Raw genomic sequence first — 15,952 nt, 5'->3', positions numbered from 1 at the left:
TTAAAATCACGCATGTTGAAATTCTTGAAAACTTTGGGAAGGAACAAAAGTTGTGCTAGATGATCAGATCCTACCTCATCAGCTCTATAATTCATATAATATGAACTCACTCAGATTTTTTTTTTATGATTTTATTTAGCATTTATAGGCCGTCCTTTTCCCTGAGGGGACTCAGGGCGGCTTACAATAGTAAGGGAAGGGGAGTGAAAGACAAAATACAGAAAAAAAATGTGAGATAACTAAAAAGTACTAAAACACAACATTCACTCAGCATTCGGGAGGGGCAAGAAAATTTATCCCCAGGCCTGACGGGCTAGCCAGATCTTGAGGGCTGTGCGGAAGGCCTGGACTGTGGTCAGGGTACGAATCTCCACGGGGAGATTGTTCCATAGCGTCGGAGCAGCAACTGAGAAGGCTCTCCTCCGGGTGGTCGCCAGTCGGCACTGACTGGCGGATGGAATACGGAGGAGGCCCGCTCTATGCGATCTGATGGGACGCAGGGAGGTTATTGGCAGGAGGCGGTCTCTCAGATAGTCAGATCCACTACCATGGAGCGCTTTATGGGTGGTAAGTAAGACCTTGAATTGCACCCGGAGATCTACAGGCAGCCAGCGCAGCTCGCGGAGGATAGGTGTTATGTGGGCGAACCGAGATGCGCCCACAATCACTCGCGCGGCCGCGTTCTGTACTAGCTGAAGTCTCCGGGTGCTCTTCAAGGGCAGCCCCATGTAGAGCACATTGCAGTATTCCAGCTTAGAGATCACAAGGGCTCAAGTGACTGTCGTGAGAGCCTCCCAATTCAGGTAGGGCCGCAACTGGCGCACCAGGTGAACCTGGGCAAATGCCCCCCTGGTCACAGCTGATAGATGTGCCCTTATTCTTACTTTTGTAGATATAAAAACTGGATGTTAAATCCTTCTAGCTAGCTAAAAGCCAGAGTCATCTGAACTTCTAAAGGACAGCAGTGGGCGGGCAGGCAGAAATTATTCCTAATTATTGCCACAGAAATTTATGCCCCCTAGGTCTCATCAAATTATATAGCTTCAGGGAATTGACCTGTTGCCTGGTCATTCTGCAAGAACAAGAGAGATGGACAGAAATGGTGGGAGATAGGGAGTCCCACCCATTTTTGCTGTTAAGTTTAAAATAAAGAACATACTTTAATTGGTTGCTAAATTCACTTTTTATCTATTGCCAGAATATTAATATTGTCTACAACTTTATCATATTTTAATCTGTATGTCACATTAGGGAAACCATTTTCAACAATATCTCAACTTATTTTATATAAAGAATTAAACTTCACCTCTTAAAGCAAATTAGGCAGCTGTAATAGCTGCATTGTGTCTGCTTTTCATCAACCTTCCATTTGTAAAGGCTTATTAAACTTAGCTCCAAAATATTTAATTTAAAATGTAAGTATTTGTTTACCACTTGAATTATTTCATGAACCACGTGTCATAATAATAATAAATCTTAGCTCAAACCTTTTGGCCAGGTATGTTTTTCAATAGAAATCTGTGGGATCTATGGGACCCATTTTAGATACTGCCTCATTTCCTATTTCCACTTTTGGGAGGAATAGCTTTTTAAAAATCAAAACTGGAACATTAGCTATTTTCCATTTTATTTGTGTAGCTAATATTCTGCTTGGAAAATGGAAGAGGTTTTTTTTTTTTTTTTCATTTATTCTGCCACAGTGAATTTGGCTGACTTGGGTCATGAATCTAGATGTATCGTAAGAACTAATATTAGCAATGCTTCTTCACAGTTAGTTACATCACAGTTACATCATAATGTGCAACTGTGTCATAATTGGGTGAATGTAAAGACCTTAGAGAACTGGTCACCAAGCATGGGAGTTAAACTGAGCATGTCATAATTAAAGGTAGAAGTAAAATTAACTATAGCAATGAGAACTCTTGTGAATCTATCAATCCTGCCATATCATGAAAACAGTTGTGTAGAAATACACAAGACAAATATATTGTCCATTTCCTACCTGTTATTCATACACATCTTGTAATCAGTGTGCCATAACAATCAAGTATCAGCTTCTCAGAATCACATATATCTTCATAAATTAGAAAATAATTTGGAGGATTACAGTAGATTAAAAAGTTTTTTTACATTGTTTCTTTATTTCCAGTTGCCAGCTCAGATTACTTTGGTACCCTCATATAAACATACATATCAGTACATATTTTGCACAAATGCAAAACTGCAAACCAGATGCTGGAGACAAAGGTTAACTGATACATAGCATGAGTAACTGAGCTTGGAAAAAACAAGCCTGTACATGCTAAATGAATAGTGAGCCACATTATCTTTGAGCTTCCAACATACATCAGATCAAATTGTAATTGGTAATTTATTCACAGATAAAGTGATGATACGGAAACTATCCAGGAGGCTGTAGCATCCTAACTATCTTCAGAATCTCAAAACTACAAGTTTATGATTTCAATTTAATTTTCCACTTTCCTAAGTTAAAACAAACATACTGTATTTTCAAAGGAAAGAACAATTTGAACATACAGTATTGCACCATAGACAGCAAAAAGTGTTATGGTGCTTGTGAGCTGAAATGTGTTCAGTGTAGCCAAATCCAACATACCAAATGTTGTTTAAAAAGGAACCCAGTTAGTAAGTTGGTATAAATGTCTTTTATCTGATTTGAAGGGCTTCTGTACATCCCTGAATACAGAATAACATTATGTGGATGAATGAAAAGTGGATTCATATATTGAGTGAACCTATAATGTGTTTGGTTTGGTTTCCCTTAGCGTGATACAAAAACTCTTTTAATTATGCTATTGACAAAGGGACACTTCAGAGTTGGTTTTCACTAACCATGCATATATGATGTATCCAATAAACATGTTTTTGAGGGGCCTGCCTGCCTAAGAATTCTGATTTCTTTGGATGCATTACTCGGAATGCTGACATGTAGCCTATTGTAATGTATTTAACAAATTGTGTTAAAAAAAACCAAGGCTTAATACATGTGAATCCACTTGAAAACCATTCAGAGCTAGTAGGCAAAAAGTCACACATGCAGCCTATTTATTACAAAACAGTTTTGCATATGCTGCAGGAAGCTGTGTATCATTTCGCTTTCTGTTTCCTAGTATTAAGCAGCGAAAAATCCTTAAGTGCTAAAGAGATGCAGAAAAATGTATATTGGCATTGTGGGAGAAGGCAGTATTGCAATGATGCACATGTATTGTATATGTACAATACATGTGCATGTATCCAGGGAAAAGGGCGGCCTATAAATAAACTTTCAAATTCAAATTCAAATTCAAATGTACATGTTTTTACAATCATTGTAAAACAGAGCCAGTAGTTGCTTTTTAAAATCCTTATAAAGATAGAAGCTGAAGTAGGGAAACAGTAATGCAAGCAAGACAAACAGACATTTATTCGCATCATTAATGGAATTATAAAAAAGAAAAACTGACAAGAAACCTCTAATTATATTTTAGCATTATAGTAGGAAACACAATGAATTATGCTAGAATCTTAAATGCAGTGCCAATTTTAACTGTAGGCAGTATATATATTGGCATATGATGATAATAATTGCAGTATTGTTCTTTTTTTAACTAGTGAACTTCTGCAAGATTTGGAAAACTGTGAAAATGATCCTGTAGCTATAGCAGAATGCTTTGTTTCTAAGGTAAGTGATTATATTATCTTTTGATGTTAGATAAATACTGAAGATCTTCAGTATTTTGCATTCTCAGAATATATAAATGGAAGATCATTCCATCAGTTCCCAAATGCCTATAACAAATAAGTCATAGGATGCAAATCTTTTTTTTTTTTACAAATTACTGTATGGACTTAGCTTATATTACCTTTCCACTAAATTTTCCTGAATTGGGGAAGCAATATGAAAATATTCCAAGCTTAAGTCATTATTTAATTTTACTTTGGCCTTAGTCTTATATGAATTGGCTCTTACAAATCTATTAGAATGGATGAGAGTTTAGGTAAAACACATCTATTTTTTTGAATTATTTGATTTGAAAATATGTGCATATTTGATAAAAATAACTGATTCATCTCTTTTTGCTAAAACTATAGCAAATACATATGTATATATATATATGTTTGTGTGTGTGTGTGTGTGTGTGTGTGTGTGTGTGTGTGTGTATATATATATATATATATATATATATATATATATATATATATATATATTTCTTTCTTTCTTTCTTTCTTTCTTTCTTTCTTTCTTTCTTTCTTTCTTTCTTTTAGATATTTGAACATCTTAAATATTTTTCTCAATAGTTATCTTTTTCCTTTTGTAGACTGATATAATATGTAACATCATCTGTCAGCCGTACCCTGCAAAGTTACTGACTAATTATGTTTGGCAACTCCATTATTTATTCTTAAAAAGTTATTTGGATTAATGTTACTGCATACAGACATTATATAAAAGATTAAAAATGGAACGGGGAGGATATCAAACAGCTTAAAATCAGTACTAGTTCCTATTCACCCCAACTTTGCTGTTTCTTTTCTTTTCCTTACCTACTAGATCTCTTCCTAGTATTTTGCAAATATAAAAATAAATATTACTAGATGTTGAAGAATTGCAAGGATGAATTTTTTAGTTCAATGTGGATTTCTGCTATAAGTGTCAAATACTCTCTCTCTCTCTGTCTCTCTCCCTCCCTCCCTCCGTCCCCCCCCTCTCTCTCTCCAATTGGTTTTTCCTTTCTTCTTTCTCTTCTAGTCTGGTAAGGCTGACGGAGGCATTTAAGTCAATGACCCTGTGCATTACAGAAGCAGCAGTCTAGATTTTGTGATGGCACATCTTTGACTCTTGCTTAAAATTGGTTCTCAGTCTTTGATATGTTTATGTTTAGAAATAAGAGGACAGCTTTGTCCTTTCAGGTGGTCACCAGAGGGGAAATGTTGAAAATAGGCAAGTGTAGGCAATTTGGCTAGTCATCCCCTCCTCTTTCTTCCCTTGTCAAAGGGAGTTTTTAAGCTTCACACAGTAGTTTCTACTGGCCAGACATATTTATATCTAAAAAGAAATGTATGTTGATTTGTAGTTAGTAGCTCTCTTGTTTTAAGTACTGCATTTTGCTAAGGCTTGCATGAGTTGAGGGCTGCAGATTTATGGCTGTCTGTTGGCCACTGTCCATATTACTCAGTTCACCCTGAACATCAAAGAAGCCCTTTTAGGTACTGTAATCAGGAATATATGAAAGTAAAACTAGAAGTGCAGGTTTTAATGAAACCATAAATATATTTTAATTCAAAGGTAGACAACTTTGTTCAGCAATCTGAACTCTGTATTCTTTTGCCCTGACTTATAGCCTCCTTCCTTTTATAATTTGGAAGGTAAGGGTTGTAAATACAGTAAAAGCACTACATTGCAATGGTTATGGTAGTCAAAGTACAGCTTATTAAGTTAAGTTTGTGCAACAAAATATATTTCTAGGTTGCATCAGTACAGCTACACGGTGAATATCTGATTTTAAAGGGGGCAGCACACAAATATTTTACTTTGTTTGAGTCACACAAAGATGATTTTCTCTCTCATTTTGTGAGTTTTGTGAATTCCAATTGACTTGATAACTGAATCTTAACACTGGTATGGATGCCAGAAGATGGCCATACTAATTTGTTTTCCAACACTTTACTGCTACCTCCTATTAGCACTGCCTGCTTGCAGTAAATGCTTTATTCTGATACACCCACCCTTGGCAGTGGTGCAAATCCCAGCGCTATTGGGTATTATGTTATATTCGATATTTGATGATTACATGGAAAAGGAATACTGACAGCATAGTGAACAAAAGTCTCACACAGCCAGTGCCAGAGATCATCAAATGTTGGGCAGCAAGGCCAAAGGTTCTTGTTTATGGATACTTCTAGACAGAGTCACTTTCCATTTTTTAATTTTTAACAGTGGCTAATACAGAAATGCCAAGTATTAGTAATGGAATGGCTGCAACAAATGAAAACAAGTGCAGACTAAACATTTTACAAAAGAACTGATAGCTTAAAATCCTTTAAAAAACCCAGCATTTTAAAATCAGGGGAACAGATTCATCTTCCCTCCTTTTGTATGATCCTCAAATCTCCTTCTGGTGCAGTTCCAAAGATGACCTCACCCCATTTCTAAGAGGTCCATAAGTGCACCATTGTGTCTATCCTCCCTGTCCTACTGTCCCCATTTATTTGTACCCATTTCATTCATATTCATGCTTATTCTTATACCTATTATCTTGTAAATGATTGACAAATCAAATAAATAAATAAAAAATAGATGTAATTTGCTGATATGGTTTGCAAGAAATACGTTATAGGAGTAGAAATGTGTTTGTGTAATATTGAATGTCAGCTATTATTGATGCATTTTTATTGATGTATATCAGACTAGTTGAGATCATTTCTTAATTTTTTAAAACGTCCTTCCAGTTTGGTAAAGTATGAGAATTTTTTTTTTAAAATTCACAATTAACAAAAGGGTGTAACAATTTTTAAAATAAATGCTTTTTAAAAAAAAGAGCATTCACAGCCAGTGTTTGTGAATGTTCAGCATGGTTATATAGTGAACTTGATATTTTCTGCCTTTTGCTCATAAATGCTTACTTATGTACAGATTGGGCGTGACTTCAGTAATGAACATTTCATTTGGATGACACTGAAGAAATCCCTAACTTAATATATGCAATAACTGGAGTGATTCTACCTGCTATAATAACAGAGTGTAATGTCTCTGCTTTAAATTATGGTTAACATGATTACTACTTCATTGCAGGCGGTAGATTTCTACAGTAGTTGTTAGTTCAAAGCATTATATGTAGGCTGTGATGTAAGCTTATTATGTCTCATGCTAATGAGGGCAGATACATGAATTTGAAGTTTAAATCCAAAGATAAAATATCAGCAGTGGCTATATGGATTTTTTTTTTAAATTATTAGGTGGGATGGTCACAGATTAAGACAGCTTTTTGAGCTGAATAGTGTTTTTTATCACCGTATTTTTCAGAGTATAAGGCACACCTTTTTCCCTCAAAAAAGAGGCTGAAAATCTCGCCCCCTTCACCAAAATCGCTGTGCATAGCTTCTGGGAAGCTTTTAGAGAGCTCCTGGGGCTGGGGAGGGCAGAAATGAGAAAAAAACATCCCACTTTTTGTTCAATTTTACCCCCCCCCCAGCACTCTATAAGCTTCTAAAGGCTATCTATGCCCTTTTTTAAAAGAAAAATGGGCCCGTTTTTGCAAAAAACGGGCTGTTTTTTGCTTGTTTTTGCCCCCCCCCCACCTGGAGCGCTCTGCAAGCTCCCTAAAGGCTATTCATGACTTTTTTTGGGGGGGGGGGAAACGGGGTAGTTTTCAGGAGGTTTGCAGAGTGCAAAAACTTTTTTAAAAATTTTCCTCTTCAAAACCTTGCTGCGTCTTATACTCCGGTGCGTCTTATACTCCGAAAAATATGGTAACTCTGAAACACTATGCAAAAAAAGATAGACATGCTATACACACTCAGATATTGTTGCATATTGAAAACAATGTTCCATGAATGTTTATCCTTCTGCTTAGCTGCTGTTCCCCAATCAGCTTTGAGCAGTTTACACAATTTAAAGTAATTTAGTCCATTAAAACACATCTACAGCCACATATCTACGTAAACAAGGGTAAGGCCAACAGCACTTGGTAGCACCTTTTCCAGGTGCAACCATGAATGCAATTTCTGTCTAAGTTGTCATCATAAACATTGTAATCTCTCTGTTAATGCACATTGGCTACGGATGGTTGTACTAAAAGAAGACGTCTAGATGCGCTAGTGTTAATTAACCTGAGGATTTTTGAGGAATTGGTTTAAGAGAATCTGTACAGGAATAATGCTTTTGATCATATATATTTTACATAAAATTGTTACGTAAAATTTTAAGTTAATGTAATTTAATTGTTACCTAAAAGTTAAATAAAATTGTATGTAGTTTTCTTTTCCCAAGGGTTTTCTTCAAGTTCAAGGATGTAAAACATTCTTTATAAAACATAATGTATTTTAAATGATATGATCCTTATGTAGGTCAGAGGTACTTCACTGTTTTTAAAAAATAATCTAATAGGTTGGTGGGATGTTTATTTGTAGCTGAAAACCATCTTTCATATACCTTTTTAACTATTGGAATAAATAGATGGGTGAAAGCCTTCAGTCACTCATTTTGGAATGGAATAGATTGGCTTTGAAAACATACTTAATCTCTGGGATTGGCCAATATCATTTTATTATGTCAATGTACTGCCTTCTGTGCTCATTACTGATTGATTTCTGGCTGCTTCAAATTAAATCTAGTTAGTCATGTTATCTTATTTTTCTGTGGACCTTCTGTCAAATAGATGTTTCCAGGTTCTAAATAAATCTTTCAATTTGTTTATGTACAGAGTGAAGATTTCCACATATATACACAGTATTGTACCAATTATCCAAGGTAGGAGCAACTTTGTGTGTGTCTGTCTGTCTGTCTGTCTGTCTGTCAGTCTGTCTCTATATCATTCTGTTTCCCATTGTATATTTTCAAAAGATAATATTTGTTAAGGCTGTAGAGCACTTTGAAACTGAAGGCAAACAGGTGCATGGGTCTGGGTATATAGCATAGGCCTATGCTTTCATGTGTTTCCTTCTATAGTTGCTGCAGAATCCTTAGAAAAAATGTCCTTGGTTTAAGGAGGGTCAGAGAGGTGAAACATTTATGGACCCATGGATATACCTTTTTACATTGGAATTCAAAGTCCTGAAAAAGCCAAATGAATATTACCTTTTTACGTTGCCTAAAATTTGAAATGATCACTTAATCAGGATTAATCTTGGAAAATTTATGGAAAATTTATGGAAAGTATGGTGGGGGGGAATTGTAGAGAAAAGCCAAGGTGGCGCAGTGGTTAAATGCAGCACTGCAGGCTACTTCAGCTGACTGCAGTTCTGCAGTTCGGCTGTTCAAATCTCACTGGCTCAGGGTTAACTCAGCCTTCCATCCTTCCGAGGTGGATAAAATGAGGACCTGGATTGTTGTTGGGGGCAATATGCTAACTCTGTAAACCGTTTAGAGAGGGCTGAAAGCCCTATGAAGCGGTATATGTCTAACTGCTGTTGCTATTGCTAAAATGGATGCTCCTTTTCACAATGATGTCTGAACATACAAATATGCTAAGCCATTATTATTTGTACAAGAAGTTAAGCAAGATTGATATACTTATTACATATAGTAATAATGAAATATTTGTGGGGTTATTTCCTAAGTTTTGACCCAATTGTTCATAAGCTGTTGCTTGGCATTCACCTGCATTTTATGCTCTTTAGTTAATAGTTAATTGTTTTAATTTGTTTTTAATGGATTTTGTTATTATGTTTGTTTATATATGTTTTAATTTTTTGCTATGTTCACTCTGTAAGCCACCCAGAGTCATGTATATGAAGTGGTTGGTTATATACATTGAATGAGTGGATAAGTAAGTAAACAAATAACTAAATGATGAATGATGAGAATGCATTGAGGCAGATAGGAGGAATCTTTAAAGTAGCATTTCTGTTAGATATTGTTTGGTTCAACTATGGTGGCTTCTTAGGTTAATATCTTATAATTGTATGGGAGTTTCCATCTTTAAAATGTCTTCCTAATTTCCTTGTCCTTCAACAAGTATGAATTAAGCTTCTGTACGGAAGATGATAGACAGCGTTTGTGTGAGGCAAATAAAAAGGAGGGAAAAAGTAAGATTCTTGTATTGATTTGCTTCTACAGACTTTTTTTTTAAAGGTTTCTGCCCTATTTTCCCCAAAAGAGAGAAGCATTGGAATGGGGTGGTGATTTTCCCCTGATGTGATTCAGAAATGATATGGTGGAATCTAATAGTTCTTTTCATTAAAAAAAATCTAATAACATTTTTTCTTTAAAATCCATTCTAAACAGAAAACAATTTTAGGGGAGAAAAGCCCCTGTTCAGATATGTAGACTGTCCCAAATCCATCTAGTTTATAAATTGCTGAACTGTCAGACTGAATAGCAAATAAGCAAACATGTGGTTGAATTGGTGGTTTTCTGCATAATTAACAGGTTAACAATGTTCTGAAAGCTGTGTTTGTATGCTTTACAGGTCAGTGGCTGTACTCACCGAATGCATGAGAAACAAGTCCCTAGCCAAGTTTTTCAGAGAAAGACAAGAAGCTTTACAACATTCTCTTCCTTTGGGATCCTATCTTTTAAAGCCTGTTCAAAGAATACTGAAATATCATTTACTTTTGCATGTAAGTAAAACGCTTTGTCAATGAACTTTTGTCTACACTCTATTCAACCTACAAAGGCTAAGTTATACATTTATACTTTTAAAGAACTGTCTTTGAATTCGCCACTTTTATTTCACACAGAAAAAACAAACAAACTGTGATCTATAACGTGCTGAATTTGTACTGCTCACTTCCACTTTTACCCCCTGTTGCCTGAGTTTTCTGAAAGTCCCAGTGTGGTCTGCGTCATTTACCCACAATGTTTGTAACCCCATCTCATGCTGAGTGACTGGTGTGTTTACAGTGTCCTAAGCCTTGTACAAAGAGTTCCACATAACATCTGACAGCTCCTGAAATAAAAGAGTAAACCAATATTTTGAGTACATTACCAGTATTTTAGTTGCTTACATAGTATTCCATTCTGTTTCTTTGCAGTAGCTTGGGAGATTCTCATTGAAAAAATTATTGTAAATAGTAACATATAGTCTAAAAATGTATTTCTCTGCCTTAAAGCATGTGACTATGCATTCAAAGAACAATGTTTTTGGCATATATGTTGATTACCCTTTCAGTTTACCATTTAAACATTTTTCAAAAATCTGGGGTTATTTTTAATTCTTTTATCATATGCTTCCTATTAAGAAATTAAGTATAACTCAAAGCCCAGAAGTGTACATTTGAAGAGGGTGTATACATTTCCAATATCGGCCATGCCTAATTCTCAATGTAATTATCCCACTAAAGTTTCATAGCCAGGATTTAAATGCAAGAAAACTGCATCCAAATATTAAATGAGTGATTCATTTCGAATGTCCATAAATACGATCCAGGAAGCTGCCAGTATAATGCCACTGAGTGCTGACTGTAGCCTCAAGGCCATATGCATGTCCTCATAATACTGTCTCCAGACTGCTACTTTTAACTCAGAAAGATTGAAATAAAGTAATAAGAACTAAGGCTGTAAAACTGCTTTTAATTAATTAAATTAAAAACAAATGATATTTTGTTTAGGTTCCACCCATTTTCTGCAGCATAGCTCAACCATTCAAGTGCTAATTGGTGCCCTTGACCTGGAAATATGTGTATAGCTACTCTAAGGCATGTCTGTACATTATTAAAGGATTTACAAATTAAAACACAATCTATTATCTGTGAAGAGCAGTTAACTGAAGGCAAAATAAATCATCTCCTTGATGCTTCCCACCAAGGATTGCATAACAAGGATATTTCTCACATAAAATGGTCTATTGATCTGTGTTCAGCTTTACCTAAAGTCACATACTTTACATAAGCTGGCATGCTTGTTGTGTCTTGCTAACTGATCACTGATATCAAAGGAAACATTAATGATGTTTAAGCATTTTTTGAGCCTACCCAACAGATAATTATAACATTTTCCCAGCCAACTAAGCAACTGTAATTAAGTATTTGCAGTAGTTTCATGGCTGTCAGTTCCCTCAGCAGATCCCGGTGTTCATGTTAAACAGGGTCAATGATAAAAGATTAAATTTACATGTGACAAAATAGCAATCACTTGTTACTTGATTCCCTGTGTATTCAAGATTCTGTTTTGACTTTGGTGGAAAATAGGCATTAGGACCAGAAAGTTAGAAGAAATGATTAATTCTCAAGTCCCAACATATTCTGGCTTTTACTGTTTGAACACACTGAACATAGACACGCCCAATATGAAATTTAATTTCACATTTCCTATATAGTCTAGCTTGGCCAAAACCGCTTTGATACAATTGTTATGATTTCAAAGGGGTATAAAACAACCATTTCTATCTTACATATGCTAAAATATTATCAGTTTCTTCCTGACCTATTAAGAACATCTTCATTTCAGCAACTCCACTTTTCTATTTATATCTCCAGTATAAAACCATACAGTCCCAACTTAAAGAATATCAAACCAGGAGAAGCATGGAGAGGAAGAGAGGCTTGAGAAGATTATACACTTCAACTGATTTCTAGTCAGGAAGTGGAGATAAAAAATCTTTTTTGTATAGTCTGCACTGTTGAATTCTTCGGGATACTATGAGGATACTTTTTGAGATATCTGATTTTGTAAATCCACAAAAATGGGCTGTAGCCAGAGTATTAATTGTACTTCTTAGACAGATCTTGTTTTCAGATGTTTAAGTGTTATAAACAACACACTCTTCAATTGATTCTTAACAGGAGATAGAAAACCATCTTGACAAGGACACTGAAGGTTATGATGTTGTGTTAGATGCCATTGATACAATGCAGAGGGTGGCATGGCATATCAATGATATGAAGAGGAAGCATGAACATGCCATTAGATTACAGGTGAGTTGAAATGCATCCTTCATCAACTGTGTTCTGTCTTTTGTTTGGATTTTGTTCATATGCTTTGGACAAATGTTTGACCCATTGAAAAGATTATTGTTTTCAAATGCCCACTTGCTGAACCATTTCCAAAGCAATATTTAACATGTATTTGATTTATTCATACAAGCTTCTTCAAAGGCAGAATGAGAGTTGTATAGAAATGTTTGCTTCAACAATAGACTAGAAAATATATCCTCAAACAGAGCCCAAAGTTTAATTATTTCTATTTTGTACTTTGGGGATCTTGATAATAACAGGTGGTCCTCAGTTAATGACAATAATTGGGACCAGAATTTTTGTCACTAAGCAATAATACAGTCATTAAGGACAATATGTGATTGTGCCACTTAGAGTTGGCAGTTCCAGCAAGGATTGTGCAGGTTGTTAAAAGAGGACTTCACATAAGTGCAACTTTTGATTTCTTGCCAACTTCCCCATAGATCATGTGACTGTGGGAAAGCTGTGCCAGCCACAATTTTGCAAACTGGTCTTAACTACCACTGAACTATTGTTAAACAAGGATTAAATCAGAACAAACTATAATGGTTTAGATTAGAAAATAATTATCTTAAGATATTCTAGCACACTCTGTTTTTAATGTGCTACATCCTGCCCTCTCTTTCAGGAAATACAAAGCTTACTTACGAACTGGAAAGGCCCAGACCTTGCGAGTTATGGAGAGCTGGTGCTAGAAGGAACTTTCCGCATCCAGAGGGCCAAAAATGAACGCACATTGTTTCTCTTTGATAAACTGCTGCTTATTACAAAGAAGAGAGATGAGACATTTACTTATAAAGCTCATATCTTGGTATGGCAAGTTGCAATTTTGGGGGAAGATTAAGGGAGTAATGAGTGTGTATCCTACAAGGGAGCGGAAGTGGGATATTTCACTAATCCTTATTGTTTCTTTAATAGAACTTCTGGGTTTTCTTTTTTTCCTCTCTTCTGTTAGTTTTCAGCAGAGATGGAAAAATAAAAGTTCCCTATAGTGTAAACATAGAAAAAATTTAAATGCAACAATAAATAAAAACAATTGTCCTTTTTTTAAAAAAAAAAATCATTCTGGCATATGTATAAGGATAGAGTCTGATGAAGAATGGGATATATTGTTTAGTCAGCCTTCAGCTTTTAAAAATCATTTGCTGCTTCCTTTCCCGCTTTCCTGTTTCTGACTTCATCCTTTTAATTCTTTGCTTTTCCTTTATTGCTTTTTTTTCTGAACCTTTCTCAGGATAACTCTGAACAAGTAGCTGTTATCAAAACCCTCCACAGTTGCTCTGTTTATCAGTTTTCTTTGCTTTTAATGGTTTGTTTCTTACCTTTGCCTGGCCTCTTTTTTCCCCATTCGGCCAACTTGGTACATTTCTAAACATTCCACAATATAATTAACTTTTTTTTAAAAGAGTCTATCTGATTTTTCCTCCTTCATCTCTTGGAACTGATGGTTTTTGTTTTTGTTATAGTGCGGCAATCTTATGCTGGTAGAAGTCATACCGAAAGAACCTCTTAGCTTCAGCGTCTTCCATTATAAAAATCCCAAGATGCAGCATACCGTTCAGGTATTTTAAAATCACCGTAGACTGAATATATTAATAGATAATTAAATATTCATTAAATATAATATTAAATCTGAATTTCTCATAATTACATATCCCATGAAGCAGCACTATAATTAAATTCATAGATTTAATTCTTATCTTTATAGCTGCATGTAGTTCCTATTCCTTATTATCTAAAGTTTTTTCTCTTTTCCCTTCTTTTGGAGAGGAATATGTGATTCTACTTTAAAGTATAAAACTTAGGTTTTATAGTAAAAGGCAAGGTAAAAATAAAGTTTCCCTGCAATAATATGGAAAGATGGTTTGTCATTGCCTTCTTTCTGCATGTATTTTAAATTTCCCTGTCTAGTTTGCAATTCTGAGATTGTTTGGCAATCTCTCATCCAATGTACTAATTAGAGCCCATCCTGTACAACTTTCTTACCTCAGCACTGATTAGTTTCAGGCTACCACTTAGTTGAATCCATTTTTATCAAAGATAGAAAAATATGGATTTATTTTCAAGCGAGCGTTGTGCCTAAAATTGTCTGTGATAGGTGGTGATCTCTGTGTAACTGTGTGGCATGTACACTGTGCTTTAGTTTTGACAAACAAGAAAATTGTAATCGTTTTTTGGAAAAAGAGCCAGCTTTTCAATTTGAAGTCAGATCTTCTCCACATTCCGATAACCTTTACTGATTTTTTTTCCTTCTGGTATTTCAAGAGCTCTAATTTTTTTCTAACTGTCTTGCCCTTTTGAAATAGGCAAAATCACAACAAGATAAGCGCCTTTGGATTCTTCATTTGAAAAGATTAATTCTAGAAAACCATCCTGCTAAAATTCCAGCTAAGGTAAAACCTTTTTATCATTTTTTTTAAAAAAGAAAGCATTTTACTTTTTTCTTGAAGGAACATCTGTGCAGCCGTGTCATTACATATAGTACTTTCATAGCATCAGTTTAATATTCCTTTGGATCAGGCCACTTCAAACAGTTTTGCCTTTGAAAATATTATTCCATTACTTTATTATGATAATCGATCTTCTGCCTAATTTTTGATGAGCAAAATATTAAATTATTAAAATATTTACAGAGACCAGGACAGGGAGAGCATGATTTCTGGAACTCTTTTCAACCTCTTTACCACTTGTTATCATAGCAGGCATCTGAAATACTGAAGGAGGGATAGTGGATCTGCATTATATTGATGTGTATTTGAATGCACTGGGAAGAACAGGGTGGGCTACCTGTATTTTGCTCTGTGTCATGTGACTGGGCAGGAGGATAACTTAGAAAGAAGCACTTGGCTACTTTTTTGAACAGTTGCCTAAGTCTATCTCAGTAGTAGGTTCCGGATCCCATTGCAACTGATATGCTGCAATGGGGCCGAGCGTCCACCACGTGCACATGAAACAGCACGCGCATGCATACCCACCGTCCGCGACGCTCCATCTGTTTGGCGGAGTGTTGCGCAGGTGCCTTACTCTCCGTGCACTTGTAAAAATGCCCCGGTTGGCTCAAATATAGGTAAGGAGAATGGGTGGGCGAGTGGGCCCTCCGGAACACCGTACAGGAACGGTACCTGGTGCTCCCAGCAGGCACCGGTATGCCCATACCGGGGCGTACCGGTTGTATCCCACCACTGGTCTATCTCCCCCTCCACACAATGCATTGGGGAATATGTTCTGCATTTTTGTTGTTGTTGTTGACAGTCTAATCAAGGCCATTTTCAAACTCGCTGGCTTCACCTGCCAGCCCAGATTTGATCCCATTCTCTCATCATTTTGTACTAACATA

At 35.7% G+C, this 15,952-nt stretch overlaps 1 protein-coding gene across 3 annotated transcripts in view; it reads left to right on the top strand.

The window, feature by feature from the left end:
* PLEKHG1 (pleckstrin homology and RhoGEF domain containing G1) overlaps positions 1-15,952 on the top strand; it is a 127,002-nt gene that overhangs the window by 90,899 nt on the left and 20,151 nt on the right. For all 3 annotated transcript variants that reach the window (XM_087718296.1, XM_014059840.2, XM_087718295.1), the window contains 7 exons: positions 3,613-3,682; positions 8,424-8,470; positions 10,131-10,281; positions 12,445-12,576; positions 13,244-13,426; positions 14,082-14,177; positions 14,922-15,008. In XM_087718296.1, the coding sequence (XP_087574422.1) occupies positions 3,613-3,682; positions 8,424-8,470; positions 10,131-10,281; positions 12,445-12,576; positions 13,244-13,426; positions 14,082-14,177; positions 14,922-15,008 (766 nt within the window). The remainder of the gene's footprint in view (positions 1-3,612; positions 3,683-8,423; positions 8,471-10,130; positions 10,282-12,444; positions 12,577-13,243; positions 13,427-14,081; positions 14,178-14,921; positions 15,009-15,952) is intronic.

Source organism: Thamnophis sirtalis, unplaced genomic scaffold (assembly GCF_051295495.1).
Source record: "Thamnophis sirtalis isolate CommonGarterSnake01/CBP01778 unplaced genomic scaffold, rThaSir2_p1.2 scaffold_6, whole genome shotgun sequence".
In the NCBI taxonomy this organism is placed as follows: Eukaryota; Metazoa; Chordata; class Lepidosauria; order Squamata; family Natricidae; genus Thamnophis; species Thamnophis sirtalis.
The sequence above is the reverse complement of the archived record's forward strand: the minus strand, read 5'-3'. Positions and strand labels throughout refer to the sequence as shown.